Source organism: Panthera onca, chromosome B3, assembly GCF_046562875.1.
Source record: "Panthera onca isolate mPanOnc1 chromosome B3, mPanOnc1 haplotype 2, whole genome shotgun sequence".
Classification (NCBI taxonomy): domain Eukaryota; kingdom Metazoa; phylum Chordata; class Mammalia; order Carnivora; family Felidae; genus Panthera; species Panthera onca.
This window is the reverse complement of record NC_138344.1, coordinates 62,890,260-62,916,016: the sequence shown is the minus strand read 5'-3', so window position 1 is coordinate 62,916,016 and position 25,757 is coordinate 62,890,260. Positions and strand designations below refer to the sequence as shown.

General features: G+C 44.7%; 1 protein-coding gene across 1 annotated transcript in view; it reads right to left on the bottom strand.

The window, feature by feature from the left end:
• The window catches only part of GPR176 (G protein-coupled receptor 176), a 131,870-nt gene extending 117,064 nt beyond the window's left edge, over nucleotides 1–14,806 (bottom strand). Inside the window, exon 1 of the mRNA XM_060618979.3 lies at nucleotides 13,718–14,806. Coding sequence (XP_060474962.1) covers nucleotides 13,718–13,889 — 172 coding nt within the window. The 5' untranslated portion in view covers nucleotides 13,890–14,806. The remainder of the gene's footprint in view (nucleotides 1–13,717) is intronic.
• Nucleotides 14,807–25,757: the final 10,951 nt, after the last annotated feature.

The window sequence follows — 25,757 nt, the reverse complement described above, 5'->3', positions numbered from 1 at the left end:
GCAATGGCCTGGGGTCACGACAGTTGTCCAAGAGGGCCACCTGCAGGGGCAAACAGCCCTCAACAGAGAGAAGCTGGAGGTCCAGCAGCATTCAAAGGACAAAGGACAGAGTAAGCTACCAACTATGAATATGGGAAGACATCACCACTATCAAGGGACAAGTGACAGTCCAGAGAGTATGAACCCACTTACACCAGGATGCATCTTTATGGCTTTTTTCTGGCCCTCCTACATCTCCGTATTCCACCCCTGCATCAACCAAGCCCCACCTCAGCACCAATCCTGGAGGGCCAAGAAACCTTGGCCAGAAGCTCAAGATGGAAAAGGAAGCCAACCAGACTCTCTTGTCCAACTTCAAGCTTCTCCCAGGCAATAGGCCTGGACTGGGGATTGTGAGGAGGGGACAAGTTTTCATTTTCTATGAAGTTTGGAGCTTTGCCTCTTTCATCGGACTGCACACCTATGTACTAAATCAAAGGTGTTTCGTGACTTAAGAACAGAAAAGTTGTGGAGTTGCCCATATGCTTTGATTCCAGAGGGTCATGTAAAGAGAATTGAAATAAAAAGGAACAATAAACCATAGATACAGACAACAATTTGGATGAATCTCCAGGGAAGTAATACTGGATAAAAACGCCAATCCCCAAAGTGTTATTATTTTTATATATCCCCAAAGTGTTATATTATTATTCCATTTATGTAAAGATCTTGAAATGACAAATTTATAGAAATGGAGATCATAGAACTCTTGGTTGCCAAGAGTTAAGAAAAGGGTAGGAGCCAGAGGAAAGTGGATATGGTTATGACAAGGTAACAAAAAGAACCCTTGCAGTGATGTATTTGGATTGGGTCAATATCCTGGTTGTGATACTGTACCCAGCATACACACATACCACACGTGTACTATTGCGGGAAACCAGGTAGAGGATACACGGCACGCCTGTATTATCTTCTAAAACCGCACATGAATCTACGATTACCTTAAAATAAAAAATTAAAGTTTTGAAAAGGTGCTGAAAGCTGTGTATGCACAAGTGGATGGAACAAGTGATGACCAGCCTGCATTGCATCGATTCACATTCTATCGGCTGAAGATGCTCTGACTCTTTTGTAAAACCCACTGCATTCAATATTGTGCAACAATCGGGGTTTTCAACCTACTATCTGTCCACTGCTTTGGTGTAGTAGTTTACTAGGGCTGCCAGAACAAAGGACCAGAAACAAGATGGCTTAAAGCCACAGAAATGTCTTATCTTGCAGTTAGATAAGATAGAAGTCTGAAATCCAGGTGTTGGCAGGGCCGTGCTCCCTCTGACGCCTGTAGGGGATCCCTCCTTGCCTCTTCCCCACTTCTAGAGGCTCTTCAGTGTTCCCTGACTTCACAGCAGTGAAACTCCAAACTCTGCCTTCATCACATAGTGTTCTCCAGCACATAGTGTGTCTCTGCCTTTTTGTGGTCTTTATAAGGACACTAGTTGTGTTGGATTAAGGATCCACCCTACTCCATTATGACCTCATCTTAAGCAATGACATCTACAACAGCCCTATTTCCAAATAAACATGGTCACCTTCTGAGGTACCAGATGTTAGGACTTTTACATATCTTTCTCTCTCTCTCTCTTTTTGGTGGGGAAGGCACATAATTCAACCCATAATTGGCTGAGTGAAAATATCCTATTTGTTGTTTTCAGACTTCTTGAACACTCCCATCCGTCCACTGAGCTTCACGGATAGACAGGAGGAAGGAGTATTTCCAGAATAGTTGGTAGAAACTCACGGGCACCACTCTGATCTCACACAGCTAGGAGCCATCTGTCTCAGTATAAACAGTCAAATGCCACCTGTAGCTCCTTGATGACAACACTATCTCTCAGCCACTCTCCCATAGGCTGGGTCATGCCCAAGCTGCTTCAAGCAGTAATTTTGACTTTGTCTCGGATCCAAAAGCTTTTAAAGCTAGAGTGACATCCCCACACACATTATGCTGCCTGGTTCAAAATGCTGCCTGTCTGATTTCATAGACTCACTCTTAAATCAGGCTATAACTCCTGTCCTTGTGAATTTCCTATCAAGAGACCTGCTGTCCCTCCAAATATCTGGCTTCTGTGAGCACTCTCCAGGCCACTGGATATGATTATGTGTGGCTGAGTCCTGGCTTTGGGCAAAATTCATGTTCCTTTCCAGAAAGCTCCTAAGCTGCATGCAAATCAAGACTGTGGCTATTTAATTCTTTGTTCTGGTTAACGGTCCCTAAGCATTTCACTCAATTAACTAATCAGTACTTACTGAGCACCAACTACATGCCAGGTACCATTCTAGATGCTAGTGAATGAAACAAAGTCTCTGTCCTCATGGAGGACATCCTGCATCCTAATGGAGAGGATGATGTGATAAAAGTGAAGGGGGGACTAGTTTAGGTAAGCTATCTTGGAGAGGGTGACATCTGAGCTGCAGTTTAAAGGAGGAACACACGCCAGCCACAGAACACGCCTAGGGAAGAATATTCCAGGGCAGAGAGAACAGCAAAGACAATACCACAGCCTTTAGTAGTATTTAAATTGACATGTTAGGGGCTCCTGGGTGGCTCAGTCAGTTAAGCATCCTACTTCGGCTGAGATCAAGATCTCACGGCTCGTGGGTTTAAGCCCCATGTCAGGCTCTGCACTGACAGCCTGGAGCCTGCTTCAGAATCTGTGTCTGCCTCTCTCTCTCTCTTAAAAATAAATAAACTTAAAAAAATTTTAATTGACATGTTAAAGAAACTGAAAGATGGTTTGGAAGCTGTGGAGGATAAGTATCTCTGCTTTGCTCCTCTCCACCTTCTGCCACTTGTTCTGTGCCTTCTGCCTTTATATTATCTGTTTAACGTGACAATGCCCACAAGAGTCTGGCCCAGGTTCTTCCTTGCACTTGGAGGCCTGGACCTCGTACTAACAAAGCCCCTGTTCTCCCCTCCATGCCCTGGGCTTGGGTCAGCTGAGGATACACATTTCACTCCCACAGAAGGATTCTGCTTCGACAGTCCTGAGAGCTGGACATTGGCCATGGTGAATTTGAAGGAGAAAATGTAGAGCAGCCCACTCCCTCAACCATGGACCAAGCAAATGTCCAGGACTTCATCCACACCCTCCAAGTGACTGGTGAGGGTTGTTCCCAGGACTCACCCATAGCCTTGCCCCATGACCTCCCAAACTCTCTTAGAAACAACTCAAGAAAGCAGAAGCCAGTTTATAACCCAGAGACTTGAGCTCAGGGCTCGTCTAACAGTGGCAACTTTTCCCTCTTCTAACACAGCCAGGTTTTTTCTTGCTACTAGGTTTTTGTATCAATTAACTACCAATAACGATGTATAAGTAACCATTGGTTTTTTTCCATAAAGATGTTTAACAGAGAGAGAAAAAGAATGAGGCTAAATGCTGATTAGGAACAATTCCCACAGTATTTCCTGGCCCAGTAAAATTTCTGGCCTTCTGCCTCTGCACACACATGGGCTTTAACACCCCATGACTTTCAGTCGCCTTTATTTTCCTGGACCTGGATACAGCCTTCCACTGCTGACCTCTTGATCTACCAGACTTACATCCTGCTCCTGCTCAATTCTCAGAGCTCTGGGTTTCAGTTCCTTCCTGGGCATCAGACTTCCAGGGCACCAGGCCCTGCCCAGCTGTGAGTGTGCTAATCAGCAAGTCACTATCCCTCTGAATCTGTTTACCCAAATGATGGATATGCATGGAAAGAAAAATACTACATAAATATATAGGTATATAGTAGATAGATACATAGATAGATACATAGATACATAGATACATAGATAGGTAGACAGATATACAGACAGTATAGATATACTTAGTATAGATATAGATACCAGGATAGTTTTATTGCGTATGACAGGAACCTATGTCATCCAAGTTTAAGCAAAAAAACCCTGAGACTTTGGGTTTTTCCGTTCATGTAATTGGGAAATACAAGCTCTTCCAGGGACTCCCACAATATCATGATGGTTTCTCTCTCATCCTCTCTCCCTCCTCCTCCCCCTCTCTTCTCTCACCCTCATGTCTGCTTGTCTCTCTGCCCTCATTCCCTCCGAAGCAGACAGCTCCTGGCTTCCTTCATCCCTGCTTAACAGCCCCTTTGGAAAAAGGCTTTTCTACCAGCATTTCTAATGTCAAGTACTCTGACCAAGCTTGGATCGCATGACCATCCCCGAACTAATCAGTGGGGAAAGGGAAATAGGATCCTGGGACCAGCAAGGCCTGGATCATGTGCCCACCCTTGTCTCCCAGGGTGGGAGGCTCTACTGAGCACTGGGAAGGATAGTCACACAAGGAACCACATGAAGTACAAAGCGGCAGATATTAGTTTGATTCGCTAAATATTTATTCCATAATCTTTCAACCAGCTGCTACCCTCTGCTATAAAGGCTGGAAAGCTAAAAATACTACTTTTCAGAGCCTTGCAGTTATGGTACAGGCTTATGATCTATATTCTGTCCAGAAGATGTTCCCAAGCAGACATGATTTATGTGAGGTGGTGGCTGGGTGCAGTGATCAGGTTCTTGTAAATACAAAAAACAAAAAAAAAAGACAGATGCTTTGGTTGTAGATCTGGGCCAGCTGTGCCCTAGGGTTCTAGAGTCGACTCCCTCGTCATTGGTAGTATATGACAATAGCTTCATAAATCCTGCTAGAACCAGTGGTATGACTGTGCATATTTGAGTGTCCCTAGTTCCCAGACTCTCCCATAAATTCTGAAAGTAACCTAATATCCTGTAATAAATTTCTTTCTTCATAAACTGGCTAGTTTGATGTAGAAGTACAACACCTTGCCCTTCTGCATTATGCAAAAATGTGCACATTATGTCCCACCACGAGACAGTAAATACTTGCTCCCTGAGCCGTGTTCCCTCCCCCAAAATAAAAACATTAAAAGACTCAGGGTCCACTGTCTAGTTCTGGTCCACAAAACAAATGAAATCTTGAGACTTTTCTATAAGTCACTGACTCCTAATAAAAACAACTTTATTGATTCACAACATTATTGACTCCTGCGATGCTGATGTGACACACTCTTAGAGGTTGTAACACTCGTGTAAGGTAACTACTTTTTTCCCCACAGCAAACACAGTAATTATAAACATGGTAGTCTTGTGGCTGCTTTTAAATACCTGTTGTACATTTCAATTGGCAATAGTCCCTCTAAAATCTGAACACCCTTGGGTGCCTGGGTGGCTCAGTCGGTTAAGCGTCCAACTTCAGCTCAGGTCACGATCTCACGGTCCGTGAGTTCGAGCCCCGCGTCAGTCTCTGTGCTGACAGCTCAGAGCCTGAAGCCTGTTTCAGATTCTGTGTCTCCCTCTCTCTCTGCTCCTCCCCCGTTCATGCTCGGTCTCTCTCTGTCTCAAAAATAAATAAATGTTAAAAAAAAACTTTAAAAAATAAATAAATAAATAAATAAAATAAAATCTGAACACCCTTACAAGTCAGCTTTGCAGGTAAAATGTTTCTCTTTACTGAATGCTTTTGTAGCTGTGTCTTCTTTTGACAATAGGCTCTGTTGTTTGCAACTAAAATCCCTGATGAATACTGGAAGGGAGGCTCACTGATAGACGTGCACACGTTATAGAGGGAGGGCAGTGTTATGTGGGGAAGAAAATGTGTTGAGAAAACAAAAACAGAAAATGTCCCTATACTATTTCATAAGGTTATCGTGACTGAATGGAACAATGTGGTTTATGCTATACACTGCAAAACCCAATGTAAATGTAAGGCAAAAGGAATATTCTTGACTGGTAGTTACCACACTGGCTGGTAAGTCACGGGTACCTGTACTGCACAGGAGACACCCATCTCCTACTAGCAAAACCTTCCTAGTCTTTCCTCATTAAAGACCCTCTTTCCTAAACTGCCCACATGTAGTCTTCCTAGATGAGACCATTATTTGTAAATCAACACTGCATACAGAGTCATGTGTCCATGCAATAGGCATTGACTAAGCAACACTGGCAAAAACTTCACGATCACAGGTCAGCGACAGGAGCACCAAAAGGACAGACAGGAAGGGAGTTTAAACTGGATACCCAATTCAGTGTAGCCATCAGCTCTTGAAGACATGGGAGAGAATGGCATGAGGAGAGGCATCAGAGGAGATTCAAATGTATGTGAACATTTTTTTTTTTAATTTTATTTAATCTGAGAGAGAACGCAGGCACCGGGCAGAGAGGTAGAAAGAGACGAGAGAATTCCAAGCAGGCTCTGTGCTGACAGTGCGAGCCCACGCAGGACTTAAACTCACTAATACAGAGATGACTAAGCCGAAACCAAAAGTCAGATGCTTAACCAACTGAGCACCAAGGCGCCCCAGAAATAATATTTTTTTTTTTCAACGTTTTTTATTTATTTTTGGGACAGAGAGAGACAGAGCATGAACGGGAGAGGGGCACAGAGAGAGGGAGACACAGAATCGGAAACAGGCTCCAGGCTCCGAGCCATCAGCCCAGAGCCCGACGCGGGGCACGAACCCACGGACCGCGAGATCGTGACCTGGCTGAAGTCGGACGCTTAACCGACTGCGCCACCCAGGCGCCCCTCAGAAATAATATTTTTTAATCAAAGTCCAAAACTTGTAATAAACCATTGTTAGAAATGTATTTAAAGTGCTAAGGTGCCTTGATATTTGTGGATTAATCTGGAAGTTTTTCAGAGTGGCTCAGATTTGATGAAGCAAGATTTCACTGCAGGCCAGAAAAAACTATTTTCTGGGGCACCTGGGTGGTGCAGTACGTTGAGCCTGAGTGGGTCCAACTCTTGATCTGGGCTCAGGTCATGATCTCACAGTTCAGGAGTTCAAGTGCCACATCCGGCTGTGTGCTGATGGTACAGAGCCTGCTTGGGATTCTGTCTCTCCTTCGTTCTGCCCCTCTCCTGCTTGTGCTCTCTCTTATTCTCTCTAAATACATACATACATACACATACATACAAACTTAAAAAGAAAACTGTTTCCCAGGATTCCTCTGAATCAAGTGTGGACACCAATCAAAATATCGCTTGAGTCCAAGATGCCTGGCTGCTTGGTCAGTAGAGCATGTGACTCTTGATCTCAGGGTTGTGGGTTCAGCCCCACACAGGGTATGCAGATTACTTAAAAATAAAATCTTCAAAAAATATACATATTGCTTAAGTCCATTTGAAGGCATTTTCCCTGAAAATTGCTTGCAAATGCAAAAGTAGCATATGACAAACAGGTACTCAGACCCATATGGGTCTCAGTACTCTTCTTTCCAAACATCCATTTCACCTTCGACTGCTTTACTCCCTCCGGGTACCCTCAAAAGACAGGGGCCTCCTGGGGTGCCTGGGTGGCTCATTCGGTTAAGCATCCAACTCGTGGTTTCAGCTCAGGTCATGATCTCACAGTCTTGTGTGTCCCAGCCCCACAGGGCTGTGCCCTGACAGTGTGGAGGCTGCTTGGGATTCTCTCTCTCCCTCTCTCTGCCTCTCCCCTACTTGCACTCTCTCTCTCTCAAAATAAATAAATAAACTTTAAAAAACAAAGCCGGCGGGGGGGGGGGGGGGGGGGGAAGGGAGGGGGGCGGGGAACCTGCGTGGATCAGTCAGTTAAGTATCTGACTTCAGCTCAGGTCATGATCTCATGGTTCGTGAGTACAAGCCCCACGTTGGGCTTGCTGTTGTTAGCTCAGAGCCTGGAGCCTGCTTCAGATTCTGTGTCTCTTTCTCCGTCTGCCCCTCCCCTGCTTGCGCTCTGTCTCTTTCCTTCTCAAAAAATATAAATAAACATTTTAAAAAATAAATAAACAAAAGACAGGGGCCTCCTTTCTCCATACCCAATTCAAATCTGTGTATCATCAATAGTCCAATAGCCCATTAGTCCATTTTGGACCAATAGTCCATTTTATCTTCCCTAAATAATTGTTTTAAGATATGCTACTATTAACCCTAACTTATTTCAACACAAATGTTTGCTTAAAAAAAAAAACCAGACTATTAGTTTGAACCATATGAAACTGCAGTAAAATACGGTCAAAGGTCAAAATGATATTGGAAACATATAAACAGATATACACATTCTTAATGTTTTTCTGACTAAACTTTCTTGAGTTCCCCTTCCCTCATTCCACTTACCAACTTATTTTCCTTAATCTTCTAAGGTATTCCTCCTCTGACCAGATGCCACCACCCCAATTTACCATGACCTAACTTTTGGTTACGTATCTCCTAGAATCCTGTCTAGCAATCATTCCACCTTCCTTTTATTGGATTCTGCTTATTCTACAACTCCAGATTCTGGCAACATGGCAGAACTTGGAAGACTGCTATGAAGACCTAGAAATGCTGGATAAAACAGAAGACAAGCACGGAGACTTCTTCGGATTCTCTCTCTCTCCTTCTGACCCTCTCCCTGGCTCACTCTTTCTCTCTCTCTAAAATAAAATAATTAAGAAAAAAAATTTAGATAAATTGGACTTCATCAACATATAAAACCTTTTATTTAAAGGACACCAAAAGTAAACTGAAAAGACAATCCACAGGAGAAAACTTTGGCAAACCATGTATCAACAAGAATCTAGTGTCCAGAATATATAAAGAACGATTACAACTCAAGACAAAAAGACAAAAAACCCAACTTAGAAACGGGCAAAAGAGGGGTACCTGGCTGGCTCTGTCAAAAGAGGGTGTAACTCTTGAGCTCAGGATTGTAAGTTCAAGCCCCAGTTGGGTGTGGAGATTACTTAAATAAATAAAACTTTAAAAAAATGAACAAAAGATCCTAATAGACAAATCTCCAAAGAAGATATGCAAATGGCCAAAAAGAGCATGAAAAGATGTGCAACATCACTAGTTATTACAAAATGCAAATCAAAACCACAATGAGATACCATTTAATACCCACTAGCATGGCTATAATCAAAGAGACAATAACAAATGTTGGCAAAGATGTGGACAAATTAGAACCTTCATATACTGCCAGTGGGAATGTAAAATGATGCAGTCACTTTGGAAAGCAGTCTGGCAATTCCTAAAAGAATAAACTTAGAGTTACCATATGACTCAGAAAGTTCACCCTTACTATATACCCAGGAGAATTAAAAACATTAAGTCACACAAAAACTACATAAATGTTCAGAGCAGCATTATTCATATTGGTCAAGAAGTGAAAACAACCCAAATGTCCATCAATGGATGAATGGATAAAGAAAAGGTGATATATCCATAAAATGGAACATTATTCAGCAACAGAAAAGGAATAAAGTATATACTACAACACCAATGAACCTTGAAAACATTATGCCAAGTGAAAGAAGCCAATTACAAAGAACATACAATAGTATGACTCCATACATATGAAATGTCCAGAACAAATTCACTGACACAGAACATAGATTAGTGGTTGCCTAGGTCTCAGGGTATTGAGGGAAAATGGGAAGCAACTACTAATGGGTACATGATTTCTTTGGGGGGGGTGATAAAAAAAGTTCTAGAATTAACAGTGATGATGGCTGCTTAACTTTGTGAATAAATTTAAAATCACTGAATTATATACTATAATTGTGTGAATTGTGTACTGTAGAAATTTTACGTCAATAAATCTACTAAGTTTTCACAGAATTCAATTTCCAGGAAGAATTAAAAAGTGGAAAGATATACATTGAAGACCTAGTAAGGAGAAGCATAGTGTTACCAAAAGTGTTTCATGCAGATGAAGGTCAGATGGATTTTCTGCACCTAATATCCTACATTAGAAAAGAATAGGTGCGAATGCATACATCACATGGAAATCAAAGACAACGTGAGAGAATTTGAGCCAATACATTATGAGTTCACCTACTATCACTGGCTGTTAACAACTGACTTCACCATTTCAAACTTCTTAGGTCAATCCAAGACATCTTACTCTTGATTTAGTCTACTAGGTTTCCAGGCATACCAAATACCAAAACAGCAGGTAGAATAAGGCTGCTGATATCACATTATTATTGGCTATAACTATAGTTAAGTAAAAAATCATCCTGTATAATCATGACTCATAAGCACACACTAGTATTAGCACTGTTTCTAACAAACTTTTAACGAAGGAACTGCAAGAATTAGCCAGCTGTTATCTGGTTCATTTCGACCAGTATCAAAAACAAAAGTATACTTCTGTCAAACAAGTTCCATAAACATTTTTGGTGCCCCATATGGTTTTGTTGAAAGACTTATCAAGTACAAAGACTTGGTTTTGTTGAAAGACTGTTCATGAACAATCATGAGCAAAAATGGTGTCTATCCAGGTCATCTGTCAAATCAGTAAGACAGTTCCCTACATTTCCTTTGAAATCAATACTTCAATAAGCACCTCAAGGTATCAGGCCATCGACAAGATGGACCTTCACTTAGGGTCATCAATTTCATACTATAGACCATTGGTAAGGAAGGAGATAGCTTGTTGGCTATTTTCCACAATGCTCATTCTCTTTAAGAGCAAATTCATTTATAAAAATCTCCTGCCTCCAATCATGACAAGCAGATGCCTCCAATTTGTACAGGGGGAGGCTAGAGGTAATAGGCTAGTTAACAGCCACTGACCTTTGTCAGGTGAAAGCACCAGAGAGTAGCTGAGCTTTCCACGCACTTGGACTATGAATCCCAAGAGCGGGAAAAAGGGAAAGAAAGATCAACTATGAGGAGTTAGATCCAAAACACTTATTGGAAATGGTGATTTCATATCCTTCTGAGTCTTTGATTTCGTCCTGTTCAATACTAAAAGTGTTGTGTGCCTATATTTACTAAAGGGGAATCTAAATTATTTCACTCTTTCAAGAACTACAGCGTATCTGAAGATATCCCAAGATGTTGCATAAAGAAGGCCGAGAAACACTAGTTTACACAAGCCCTCAAAAGGCATTATTTGAAAGAATATCATATACAATTCTTCAGTTCATTTTCAAAAGGCAATTAATGTTCCCTAGGGCTGGAATATTACAGTTATCCCAAATTGGGTTTTTTTCCTCATACAGGGCAAAAAAAGTTTCCAAAAAAGAGTGTGAGACATCAGCAGTACAAAGGAATTATCTTCCCCTAACAGCGGGCCTCTGAAAATTCTAATGAAAAAAAATCTATGGAGGCAATCTAGGAAGTAAGTCTGAATTTGATTAAAGGGAAAAAAATAAAAGTAAAACTCATTTGTCTGTTTGAGGACAAGAGAAACAAACAGATTAAATAAGCACTTCATGCTATTCCAGATGCTGTTCCATCCTCCACTTACTTTTCAGTCTTATAGATTCTTCCATGATAAATTCTTTTCTTTTATTCCTAATCTATGATTTTGCTCTATTTGTTTTGAGAGGGAGTACTTTATGAAACTATGCTTCCCAAGTTTACTTGCCCTGCAACTAAATGTACATGGCTTTGCAACTTAAACTCTGGCATTACTTAGGAGGATTCAACTACATAGATATGTTTATACAGGTCAAATCCTCAGACAACAATGAATTAAGAACAGTAGTAAATAAGAAGTACGTACACAGGCAATGTTATGATTCAGCTAAACTTTTAAGGGAACCTGAAATGCTTTCACTTTTGAACAAGTTCTCTAACTTGTGACTTGAATAAATTTAACCATATTTATAGTTTTTCTGAAAATAAAAAGGAACAAATGGAATTTTCTCTCTCCTTGGAAGGCCAAGTAACATGGAAGGGAAAAAATATGTCCTCCTTGGCCAAGTGAGGCATAACTAAAGATCAAGGGGGAAATCCGTCTCCTCTTGGGAAAAACCCACAAATATTGTTCTTGCATGTCAATTAAAGTGCTGTAGGGGCAGGGCGCACCTGGGGGGCTCAGCAGGTTAAGCAACCAATTCTTGATTTCTGCCCAGGTCATGATCTCCGGGGTTGTGTCTGGCTGTATGCTGGGCATAAAGCTGGCTTAAGAGTCTCCTTCCCTCTCCCTCTGACCCTCCCTCTCTCTCTCAAAAAAACAAAACCAAAACCAAAAAAACAAAAACAAAACAAAAGATGCTGTGGGAGAAAAGAGTTGATATAAGGGCAGATTTACCTAGGATTTCTGAATCCAATGTCATTTACAAAAATAGAAGGTAACTGGAAGCAGAACTAGCATTTATTAAGTGTGCACTCTTGTGCCCTTCACATACATGCTGTTTTCTATTTCAATAGTACTCAAAATTTTGGAGTCAAACTATGGGAAAATTTCTCCCAACACCATCTTTCTTCATGGTTAAAGTTACCAATGGGGAAAACAAAGCAAAATAAAAACACAGATATAGATATAAATGTTTTAGATATATAGATATGTTTAGATATAGATATACCCCTGCAGAAATAAAAATGCAGCCACTTCTACTGCCTCCCCAATAATCTACACTTTAAGCAAATGTGACAACACTAAAATTTAATTCCCAATAATCTACAATTCATTGTGCATGGTACCTATTAGGTGTTCAGTATTTGTTGTTTGTTAATACTGAAAATAACTGGTAGACACAAGCCTTTTCTTTGTTAATATGCATGTATCATTTTCATAAAAATACATCTTCTCTCTCTCTCTCTCTCTCACACACACACACACACACACACACACACAGACATAGCCACACTGATGTCTAATCCTGAAAATGCCCTTGTAAGAAAATGTGGAAGATAAATATTATGATAGAGTAGGACAGGATGGTGACAATTAGAGAAATAATGAAGGGAAATTCCAAGCACTTAAAATCCTTCCAGTCTTTTTGATGTCACGTATCTTCGTTGCCATGGAAACTCACAGGTGTCTGCAAAAAAGTAATCTATTCCTACTTTGAAACTTTAAGGCTGCTCTTGGCCATAATATCACACATAATCACATCTTTTTACATCTTTTAAATGCCACATCAGAAAATTTACATTTGAAGGGAAGCCACATATGTACAAGTAATATGCAACATGTTCAACTAACCTCAACAGAAATGAATATTGTCATCATTTATCATTTAAAGAGTAACTACCAGAAGTACAGGTAATTCTCATGCTAGTGGACAAACGTTTTTTACTAACCACTCATTTCAGTTAGTTGAACAAGTATACCTAAATCTGTCAGTGGTGTTTTGAGGTTTTTATCCTGTCTTTATTTTGCACTTCAAACAAAACACAGGTAGAGAAATAGACTGGGATTTGTTGTTTGGGGTTTCTAAAAATATCAGAAGGCAACAAAGATGAACTCCACAGGATTATTTATCAGCAAGCAGGTCGGTGATCTGAAGCCAGCCATAAAACACGCACAAAATAAGACTTTCACAATAATTTTGTATATAGGAATAGATGGTAGTGCAAAACACATCAGTCGTCAGTAACAAAACAGAATCTTTGTTGCTCACTATTTGTAAACAAGAGCTCGGGCCACCGCGCCCACCTGGTATGATGGGCACGGGGTTGTGTTCTGCAAGAGTCGGCCTGGGAGGCGGACCTCCGCCTGCAACAAGCTCGGTCCTCGGGCCAGCCGGGATAAAGCCCTACCAGAACTCTTCTGCTTCCAGCTTGGGGGCTGGAGTCGACGGTCCCTGCCTAACTTCCCTGCAGTTACCCGGGCATTCTTAAACCCCACTATCTCCACTTTGCCAGGCACTCCGAAACCCACGGCGGCTCCGGCGACCCCCCGATCCCGTGCCCTCTCCGAGCCTGTGCGCTCAGGGAAGCCTACCCGGGAGGCGCCCCCGCGGGTGGCTTACCGAGCAGCGAGCCTATGAAGATGACGACCTGCACGGTGGTGGTGAACTGGCGGTACAGCTGCACCTCGCCCAACTCCCCGAGAGCGCTGCGGTTGGCGCCCCCAGCCTCGTCGCCGGACGCGTTGCGCGGCTCGCTGGCGTTTCTGGAGATCCAGCTGCCGTTGTGCCCCATAGCGAGGCTGGGGTTCCGGCTCTGATCGTCGCCCGCCCGTCCGCCCACCACGGAGCCCCGCCCGGGTCTCTCTCGCCCCGGGTGCGGAGCAACACGCGGGCGCCTGGTGGAGTCCTGGAGAACCCGGGGCAGCCGCGGGTCCCCTCACGTCTCCACATCGCCAGCCCCGCGGCCTGGGAGGCGGGGAGGGGGGAGATCGAGGCCGCGCCCCAAGCCGGTTCCCTCCTGGGTCCCAGTCAGCAGCCACATGGAGGCGGCATGGTCTGAGACCGCTGAGCTGCGTCCGTCCCTCCTCCCGGGTAGTCAGCGCCGCCAAGCTCACTCAGCAGAGATGGAAACACGGGAGGCATTTGAGAGTCAAGGAGGGCGCTCCCCGCTCCCGCCGCCCCCTTCAACTTCTCCTTCCACGCCCCGAGGGCCGGGCCATCCCTCTCGAGTCCCAGCCGGCTGACCCGCTCGGCCTCTCTCAGAAGGAAGAGAACATTTGGCTGGCTGAAGCCGTTTTTCAATCCTGCTGGCTTCGAGGGGCTGGATGGCGATGGGAAAGCTGCGAAATACCCAAGCCAAATGACCGGAGCTCCGAGGGGACCCCCGAGTCCCCGACGGCACCCACGGTCTGGGCGGAATGCCCTGAATTTACGCGCAACAGCCTCGCCCTCCGAGGCCGGCCGGCCCCCAGGACGCCCGCGAAGTCTCCTCTGGCCCAGCCCCTCGTGCGGGGATCCGACCTCCCGCCTCGGTGCCAGCGGCAGGGACCCCCTCTTACAGCCCCTTTGCCTCTGCACGACCCAGAGCCCCCCTTCGTGGCCCTGCTCCCGCCTTTGCTACCGGGAGAGACGCTCGCGGATGCTCGGGAACAAGGGAGAACGCGCCTAGAAAGTCAAGGAGCCGTCTTCGCAACAGCCGGACTGCCAGCGCACGCCGGGGGCAGAGGAGGGTGCGCGGCCCGCGGGGGTGGGGCGGTCACGTGACGCGCGACTCCGCCCCCCCCCCCCCCCCACGCCGGAGGGGGCCGCGGGGATGGCGCCATTTTGGCCATTCCGAGAGTGATTGCCACGGCTGGAGCGTGGGCAGCGCGGAGGATCGTCCTTTGGCTGCGGTGGACGCGTTCAAGGCGCTAACAGGGATTCGGTTTATTTACTCCTGTGGTTACGGCTCCCTGTAGCGTCAGCAGGGGGGGCTGCGTGAGAGGCCCATGATTACACACTACGCTGCCACCTGGGCAAGAAGCCCAGCCTCCCGCCCTTCAGTGAGTCTGGGCTGCAGCTGAAGGTGAAAGATGGAATTTAGGAGCCGGTGCACGGTTTCCTGGGCGTCTTTACTGCGTCTCATCTCTAAAAGGTTTGCAGTACAGCTCAAGTCTGGTGGGTTCCGGGGGATGAACTCGGGCAGGGAGCAACTTCCTGCGAGCTAATGCAAAAAGTTGGGAAGCTGCAATAACCACGTGGAGAAGAAACGGTACAGAGAAGCTGAGTAGTAAAAGGAACGTGTACCGCATCCAGAGAAAGGATCTGGAGAAAAGGAGAAATGAGACAGGAAAAGGCAGCTAACGATTTGCTTGTTTTGAGCTTATGGAAAGTGGTTTCTTTTTTAATTAATGAAGGACTTGGTAGAGGGCTTTTAACATATTGACCGATAGCATTAGGTCCCAGAATACTAACTCTTCAAAATTGAATAAAATTACAGAATTTGGGGGGGTGGGGGGGGTCCCTGGCTGGCTGGCTGGCTGGCTAGCTGGCTCCATAGAACATGCAACTCTTGATCTGCGGGTTGTGTGTTACAGCGCTATGTTGGGCGTAGAGAGGTTACTTTAAAAATTTTAGTGAGGGGCGCCTGGGTGGTTCAGGTAGTGATCTCGCGGTCCGTGAGTTCGAGCCCCACGTCGGGCTCTGTGCTGACAGCTCGGAGCCTGGAGCCTGCTTCTGTTTCTGTGTCTCCCTCTCTCTCTCTGCCCCTCCCCTGTTCGCGCTCTCTCTCTGCCTTTCAAAAATAAATAAATGTTAAAATTTTTTTTTTTAAATAAAAATAAAAAGTTTACTGAATTCATGGGGCACCTGGGTGGCTCAGGTCATGATCTCACAGTTTGTGAGTTCGAGCCCCATGTTGGGCTCTGTGCTGACAGCTCAGAGTCTGGAGCCTGCTGCGGATTCCGTGACTCCCTCCCTCTGCTCCTCCCCTGCTCACACTCTCTCTCTCAAAAATAAAGATTAAAAAAAAATTTCCTGTCTCAAGGCTGATGCTGCTACAGTATGGCTACTCGACTTTTGCTCTACAAGCAATGAAGTCTTAAAAAGCAAATGTGTTGTATCTTTGAGTTCCCACAATACCTACACATAATCCTCTATGTAAGCAGTTATTTTAAACATTTCAGAGGCTATAAAAAAAGAAGAGGCAAACTTACTGACTAGTTGAATTTTTAAAGGCATTCCCAGTAGTTAAGATTAGTTCTCAGAGACCAAAGTTTTAAGATGAAACCCCTTGCACTGGAATCGTTACAGAAGTAACAAAATGTAGTAGTTGTTTGGCAACATCCAGCACATTCTGTCAGGAAGGGTTGCAGAAGAATGTGTGTAAATGAGTTTAGTAGCAGTTATAAAAATACCTCTTTACCTGCCACTCTGATGGAAGTTTTGGGATGACGGAGGGCTTCGTGAGGTCCAGAGCCAACATCCAAGAAAGAATTGTTGAAGATGGTGATTGTATTAAAGCACAGGGACAGGGCCTGTAGGCAGAAAGAGCTGCATTACAAGGGGGGAGGGGGCAGCAGTGACCTTTGTATGGAGTCTGGGGAAATAAAGTCCAGAGGGAGTTTCCAAAGAGTCTTTCACATGCTGAAGACTTACTGGAGTCCTGGCTATTGTCAAGCTAAGGTTTTTCCCTCTTGCAAAGTATTAACATTAAGACAGTAGGGAGGGGCACCTGGGCTTCACCTCAGGTCATGATCTCATGGGTTGGTGGTTTCGAGCCCCCTAGTCGGGCTCTATGCTGACAGCTCAGAGCCTGGAGCCTGCCTCGGAGTCTGTATCTCCCTCTCTCTCTGCCCCTCCTCTGCTCATGCTCTGTCTCTCTCTCTCTCTCTCTCTTAAAAATAAACATTTAAAAAAAAAAAAAGAGTAGGGAGTTTCTGGATTTTAGGACATTGACATTGATGGGATTGCCTTTTTCTGGTAAACTGGTGGAGACTCTTATCAGTTTAACTCTGTTTTTTTGTCCTTTCTGGTTTTTGGGTAGCTGTGAGTGTCCAAGGAATATCACACATATACCACCCGGTGGGGGGAAAGAGGGGTGCTGTTAGCCTGCACTTTGCCCACAGCTTACCCCACTCTCCCTCATCAACTCCCTATTCAAAACTGCTAGGAAAAGTTGGGATAAAGATGTAGGAAAGAGTCAGTTTTGTAGATGCAAAAAGTAGTAAAGAAAGAAACTTCCCATTTTTTTATTCTGAAAAGATACCAGTAAATCCTCTACAGGCCCTAAACTGGTATTGTAACCAAACTTACCTGAGTTAGGTTCTTGGTGAGTCACAAATAGAAACTAAACCAGGTGAGTTGTCACACAAAAGAAACTTTATTTGCAGCGAATAAGTAGATCAAGGGGGAATAACTTCCAAAGCCTGACTTAGGAGCAAGGAAGAATGGGTTCCTTTTACCTAGGGTTAGGATGAATAGATAGGGGAGTCTTGTTATTGTATAGAGGCAGGTGTAAGGTCTCACGTTTGCCTTAAGAAAACATGTCTATACCATTGTATGGTATATAAATAAGGCTTGTGCTCCTCCTTGGATGGAGATTTTAGTATTATAATGAGGTAAAGATAACTGTTGATCACCCCATGGGTCACTCCATGGTCCATTTGCACAGGTATAAGTCAGGGGTTAAGCTCAAACTGGCCGGGTGGTCTACGCCACCTCTTGTCAAGGCTGTCATTATTGCTTGATGGGTAGTTTCTGTGTGTCCCGTGCACCCACCCCCCACCCCCCCCCACCCCCCCACCCCCCCCACCCCCCCCGCACAGGACGCTATGCCTGTAGGGTGTTTTGCCTGAGTTGAGAGGTAACTTGGGAAGAAGAGCTTAAGAAAACTGTAGGACAAAGATTGATGGGTACAAGCAGGTGAGCAACAAAGGTCAGGTCTTGGGATCTAGCTGATGACAGTGTTAGGGTATAGGGTTAGTTGAATTGTTGGGAAAATGAATAAAGTTTTACACCAGGACTAAAACAAGCTCTGGTCTCTAGCTTAGAGACCCCTCTTCCAGGTTCTTCTTGCCCTGTTTGCTGCATGCGTGACCACCCCCCACACACACACACACACAAATATGGAGGCTGACAACTATAAATGACCCCTCCCGCACTCAGATCTTTGGAGAAACAGTCTCCTCTGAGCCTACCAGTGTTAGATAAATCTCTGATCCACCAAGATCTCCGAGTGCTGCTTGGTTTTTCCACCAGCATTCCAGCCTGGTTCTGTAACATATTTGGTTCTCTGACCAGGAAACCCAACCACTCTGGCCCATTGTTGCCACCGGTTTGGGAGAAGGGTGAAGCGGTGACGGAGCCAGGGATTGCAAGAGAGAAGGCACGCCCTGCCTGAATTTCGTCAGTCTCCTGCTCGTTGCTTCGGCTGGCCCCCGACTCCACCATTCCCACTGGACTCAAGGAGACTTGGCGGGTGAGGACGTGGACCTGACGTCGGAACCAGTAAGGCTGGAGCCCAATCTAGTCACGTTGCATCCACACGACTCCTGAAACAGGATGCTACATTCCTGAAACAGCATGCTACGGGCACCAGTGACAGTCACAGCAAAGTTTATTGCAACGAGAGGTAAGGCAGACTGATCGGGACCAACGCTCTTGACCAGAGTGCGGCCTCGAACAGCCGGGGTACAGAGTTTTTATAGCCAACCACATCATCTTATCATCACCTGGGAACAGAACAAAGAAATAGTTTCCAGATGGGGGTGGAAACAGTTCATACCTTCTGCCCTTAAGCTGCAACCAGTTGACCTCCTTGACCCTGCCTCTGGCGCCACTTTTTCAAAGTTCTCAATGCGCCCTTGTCCCAATCCAATCAATCACCGATCCAGTTGATTTTCCTTGAACTTTTGTTCCCTTGATTGATAGGACAAGGCTGTTATCTCTTAACCTACAGTGTCAAAACAAAGCTGTTATTTCTCAAGGCTACAAGTTAGCCCTACACTACAATTTAACCCTTACAGTCAGACCCACTCGCAAGAGTGGAAGGGGGACCTGATCACTCCCAGGAGACCTCAGAGGTCTCACAGGTAGGAATTCTGTGGGAGGGAATGTAATAATCTCCGGTGTGTATGTGAGTGTGACTGTGTGACGGTCTAGCTTGCCTGCCGAGTTCGATTCTGTGGCTCCACAGGCGGGCACCCTTAAGGTCCCCAAAAGCCCACGGAATCTGAGTGGGCCTGTCTGCGATTCCGTGGGGAATGGCACACACTCTATGGCGGCATAAGAATAGTTTCCTATCGTAAGTCACAGCTGAAACCGCTAGAGCTAAGCGTCACCTAAGTTCCTTCGGGACATGGCCAGACAGACGGGCATCTGACTGGTCTCTACATTAGAGGGGTCACTCCTATCCCTCTGTCTGTCTTTGTGACTCTGCCTCACGGAAACATTATGGGGTCAGGACAGAGCAAAGAAGGGGTGGGGAGACTATGGAATTAAGATAACCCCTGGCACGTTAAGGACCCTATGTGTTAGAATGGCCCACTTTTGGGGCGCCTGGGTGGCTCAGTTGGTTAAGCGGCCGACTTCGGCTCAGGTCATGATCTCGCAGTCCGTGAGTTCAAGCCCCACATCGGGCTCTGTGCTGACAGCTCAGAGCCTGGAGCCTGTTTCAGATTCTGTGTCTCCCTCCCTCTGACCCTCCCCCGTTCGTGCTCTGTCTCTTTCTGTCTCAAAAATAAATAAACGTTAAAAAAAAAATTAAAAACAAAAAATGAATGGCCCACTTTTGGTGTAGGAGGGCCCTCTGAGGGAACCTTGGATGTCCCAAAGGTCTGTTGCATCTGGAATGTTGTCTCCAGAGACCCAGGTCACCCTGATCAATTTCCATACATGACTCCTGGCTTGAAATTGCCCAAAATCCTCTGCCTTAGGTGTGATTCATCCGTAGCAAACAGAGCCAGGCAAAGGTTTTAGCTGCTTTATCCAGAGACTCACCCAGGAGCCAAAGGAGCAACCCACTGCTCCCCTAGTGTTTCCAAGAAACCCGGAGGAGGATCCCTTCTTTCCGCCACCTTATGACTCACCGGGCTCCCTCCCCCCTGCCCCTGAGCTTGAAACTCCTCCCCAGTCTGTCTCTCCTCCACCACCCCCTACGCTGCCCAGCTGCCCATCTCTCCTCCCCTCTCGGACCCAGAGAACTCTCCCCCACAAGGACCAGAGGCCACATTGTGCCCTTGGCCAGGCGCAGGCACTCTCCAGATGTCAGTCCACATCTGCCAGTACCAAGAGGCTCTCCTCTGGGGATCAGAGCAGGGGCTGAGAATCCCATGAATATGCCCAGCAGCAAAGGGATTCCCCCAGGGATTATTATGAGAGACAATGCAAGGCTTACACCCTGTTTGCTCCAGAGGCACAAGAGAGCCAGACAAAAGGATGAGGAAGGTCTAGCCGCCAAAAGGGGGGAGGCCCAGAACCTCCTTAGCAAGGGGTCATGAGCCTACTGCAAGGAGAAAGGACATTAAAAGAATATCCCAACCAGCGAAAGTCCCAGAAACCCAGCCGATATTAGGAGGAACCCCGAGAAGGGGACCTTATTGGTCTGGCTAAGATAGAATCAGACTGAAGGGGCCACTGACTCTCTTACCCTGTTCCTTTGCCTAATAGATGTGAGGGATTCTCTCTCATTTCCCAGGTTAACAGCTATAAGTGGAGCCAACTGTGGTTAGTGTACCTCAGGATGGAGATTTTAAGGAATGTTCCCAAGCAGTTGCTGAAACTCCATTTGTTTCCGGGAAATTCCCCATCTTCTCCGGCATGATGGGGACTCCATATTTCCACTTTGATGGAAAAAACATGGTGTCTGCTCCTCTGTCTGAGTTAAGGCTTTGAATTAGGTTTTCCTTCTCTGCCTTCTACTGGCACTTTGCCTCTTCTGCCTTCCCGTCCCCCTGCTGTTTCTGCACCAACTTGGGTGTGGTCTGCATAACTGGTTCCTATACCCTCCTCAGTGCCTCAGGTGCCTTGGGTTCCTCCTCCCATCCTCAAGGTCAAGGAGTAAAGTGCACCCCCTTGGACATCTAGGTCTTTTCCAAATAGAATAAATTGCTAAAGCTTTTATTATTGAACATAGGTTTGTGTTTTTAACTTCTTATTGCAGAGAAATTAAGGCTTTTTGGACCTATTGGAAAACATGCTTTGTACTTCTTTGGTTCATGAATTTACCACCTAAAAAAATTCTGGTGTAAATACCTCTCAGTTGGTTACTAAGTCCTCAATTGGAGATTAAGGTTTCCTAAGTGTTAAAATTCTGCTAAGTGTACTTAAGACTGGTGGAAATAAGAAAAGCAACCCTGTGTGTAGGAAAGTAGGAGGTATGTAAGAAAGATATAAGGAATGGAAATACATTTTTGTTGAGGGTAGAAGAAAGTAATTTTGCCCTAAATGAGATTGGTTATTTGGAGAGAAATGGCTTTGGGATAAAATTTGAAGGCAAAGGAAAGTTGTAGAAGGTTCATGAAGGAAAATCTTTGGAAAGGAATGTTATGCGTGCTCAAGATGAACTAAGGTTGAGATGAATGGAATTTTAAAAGTACACTGGTATAAGGTTGAAATTCTGCTTTTCTCTCTGCTCAAATGACAAAGTTTTCTTGGACTGTTGATCTGCTCTTGATAAGACAATGCAAACAATGGTTTGTCTTCCGGGAAAACCAAAGTTTTAGGTTTCATCTTTATCAGGTCTTTGATTACTTAGTTAAAACTTCTCAATGTGAAAGGAGCTAGGTTTTGGTAACTACTATATAATGCTATACATTCACCTTTAGGATCTTTTATTGCCACCGTGGTTGAATAAAGTTTTAAGATTTGCAATGATCTGTAATCCTATTTAGGATGTACTTATAACTTTGTAAGGTTTTAACAAACTTACCAGGATTTAAATGGTAAATGAAGTCTTTTTGACCAATTAGGCCCTTTTATTTGGGATGCTAAGTTACTTGGAAAGGCACTGTCGTACAATGATAAAACTTAGCTTGTTTTGCACAGGTAAATACTGTAACTGCCAAATATATATGCAGTTCCTAAAGTTTTAATGTTTTGGTATAAGGTAATCACTTAGTATTCTGATTACTTAAAGTGTTATGTGTCACAGAAATAACTGAATTTCTTTGTCAATTGCATCATAATGAACTCTGATCAGATCTTTAACAATGTCTATTTCTGAGATTTTGTCATTTATAATTGTTCTTATTCTCTCACAAAATGTGTTTCTTCTTTAAGGAGATTTATAAAAAGGACTTTGGGGACACATACAGGTATTCAACATCTTTAAGATTAATAGTAAAATGGGTAAGAATTTCCAGAACTAAAAAGCTGCATTCAAATTGAACAAGAATTAGGAACATGGGATTAAATGAACTGAGGAAGATTATAGTTTTGTGATTCTTGTTAAAAATATTGCTGGTTTGGGGCTCCTGGGTGGCTCAGTCGGTTAAGCGTCCGACTTCACTCAGGTCATGATCTTGCGGTCTGTGAGTTCGAGCCCCGCGTCGGGCTCTGGGCTGATGGCTCAGAGCCTGGAGCCTGCTTCCAATTCTGTGTCTCCCCCTCTCTCTGCCCCTCCCCCGTTCATGCTCTGTCTCTCTCTCTGTCTCAAAAATAAATAAACGTTTAAAAAAAAAAAAATTGCTGGTTTGGGGCACCTGGGTGGCTCAGTCGGTTAAGTGTCTGATTTCGGCTCAGGTCACGATCTCACGGTTCACAAGTTCGAGCCCCGCGTCGGGCTCTGTGCTGACAGCTCAGAGCCTGGAGCCTGTTTCAGATTCTGTGTCTCCCTCTCTCTCTCTGACCCTCCCCCATTCATGCTCTGTCTCTCTCTGTCCCAAAAGTAAATAAACGTTAAAAAAAAAGAAAAGAAAAAAAAAAGAAAATATTGCTGGTTCTCTAATGTTTGCTTTTCCAGATTAAGGAAACTTTCTCTTAAGATATCTATGATATACAGAAGTGTCATAAAGTATTCATTTGTAAACTGAAGCATTTATCTTTTCTCTCTACATAACTCCCCTGAAATTCAAAAACTCTCAATGAGTATTCTTTCTTTCATTGCAATTACAATTGTTTGCATAAGTTCAATAAGAACCTGTTCATCTTGTAACAGGTCACCATTGGAAATACTGGTTATTTTACCAAGGCTTTGGCTGGAATGTCATATGTGAGAGTGACATTCATAGACTCAGATATGACCAGACAGCTTTAAGGAACTAAGGTTGACTTTATGAAACATGGAGCCTTAAAGCCCCTTGGAAATGTTGGCCTGGTACCTTGCTTACAGAGTTCCCAGCAGCCTCACCAGATGAGTAAAGAAGGTCACTTCCTGGCAGGTGCAGGAATCTCAAGATATCTTGGGGACCTCATGAAGAGGAATTCGCCCAATTCTACAGGTATTGCAGGCCTGCCCTATGGCAAGTATCTAGCTTGGCTTTTGGCCTGGAGAGGCTACTAAAAGTTCAACCCAGAGATTCTTTATAAAAGGTTCTAGCAAAGCAAACTTTATTATTTTTTTTTTTTTAAATTTTTTTTTTTTTTCAACGTTTATTTATTTTTGGGACAGAGAGAGACAGAGCATGAACGGGGGAGGGACAGAGAGAGAGGGAGACACAGAATCGGAAACAGGCTCCAGGCTCTGAGCCATCAGCCCAGAGCCTGACGCGGGGCTCGAACTCACGGACCGTGAGATCGTGACCTGGCTGAAGTCGGACGCTTAACCGACTGCGCCACCCAGGCGCCCCGCAAAGCAAACTTTAAAAGATCCTCATGATCAATCGCTATTCTTTCTGGGCTTTTGTAAATAATTAGGCCGGGTTTGTTAAGACTGGACTTGTTCTACAAATGCTTTGGTCTCAATTTGGCTATCTCTGGAAAGGGGTTTTTTTTAGGGAGAAAAAACTATGTTTCAACAATGCACCGTTATGGATGTTAAAGTTTAGTTATGATTGTCTTTAAATGTTTGTTGTTTACCTAAACTAGACAACTTGAGGTAAACTTGAGAAAAATTGTCACAGTGTTTCATGTAAAGACAATCTTCTGTGCTTGTTATTCTGTGAGGATAATAATAAGACCCCGTGGGCATATGATTATTTAAACAACTGGAAAACAGGATGGATCTCTAAATATGCAAACCATATCTTCCCTAAATCTGATCTGACAGTTACCAGAAACCTGCCCCTTTCAAAGACTTGGAGGTGGACTTTACAGATGTACAACCAAATAGAGGATTCAGTTTCAGGTATCACCCCATGGGTCCATCACTCCAGAGCTAAGAAGGCCAACTCAGCGGAACCCTCAACCTGGCAAAGTGATCCAGATCCAGTCAACCCGCTTAAACTGACCCCCAAAAAGACACTGGCCCCTGAGATCTCCAGCCCTGCCCCAGCCACACCCTAGAAGCTGGCTGGCCTGTGCACAGCAGAAGTTTGAGGAATCAACGTGTGCACGGAGCCCAATGGTTCGGATGCAACTCTGCCAGCCCTTGCCCCTTACTGGTGTCATAGCCCTGATCTTGCTTCTTGCTATTGGGCTAATAGAGACTGCACCAACAAGCTGGACATGGGACAGATGGCAGAATCTCTGGTAACCTTACAAACCAAATAAACTCCCTGGCAGCAGTGTCCCTGCAAAATAGGCGAGCCCTTGACCTCCTCACTTCAGAAGAAGGAGGGACTTGTATCTCTCTGGGGGAGGGATGTTGCTATTTTGTAAACCAATCAGGAATAGCCAGGACTAAGGTTAAGGAACTCAAGGAAAGAATTCAACATAGACAACAGGAAAGTATCAGTCAATGGAAAGGATGGGATCTCACAGACTGGGCATCCTGGCTCCCTGCTTTCCAAAATTTTACTTGTGACCAGAGGCCCTTGTATACTAAATACCCTGGTACATTTTATTGAAGACACTGTTGCTCGCCAAACTGGAGCACGTATCTTAGCCTTCCAAGAGTACAACCCTTAGAGCTAAAAAGTGATGCCCAATAAAAGATTTTTAAAAAGGCATGGCGGGGGGGGGGGGGGGATGTTGGGAAAATGAATAAATTTTTACACCATAAGATGGTCAACGGGACTAAAATAAGCTCTGGTCTCTAGCTTAGAGACTCCTCTTCCGAGTTCTTCTTGCCCTGTTTGCTGCGCGTGCGAGCCCCCCCCCCCACCACCGCGTGCACGCGCGCGGGCGCGCGCGCGCACACACACACACACACACACACACACACACACACACACACAAATATGGAGGCTGACAACTATAAATGACCCTTCCTGCTTGCATTCAGCACTCAAATCTTTGGAAAAACTGTCTCCTCTGAGCCTGCCGGTGTTAAATAAATCTCTGATCCACCAAGATCTCCGAGTGCCGCTTGGTTTTTCCGCCAGCGTTCCAGCCTGGTTCCGTAACAGAATCAAGAATTAACTTGGGGCACCTGGCTGGCTCAGTCAGTAGAGCATGTGACTCTTGATCTTGGGGTCACAAGTTTGAGCCCCATGTTGGGTGTAGAGATTACTTAAAAACAAAATTTAAAAAAAAAGGAACCTGATCAGCTGAGGTGACCATGATCCCCAGACTTGGGGATGGATTGCATTGTGAAAATATAAGATCATGGACAGGAATAGAGTAGCATGATTCTTATGGCTGT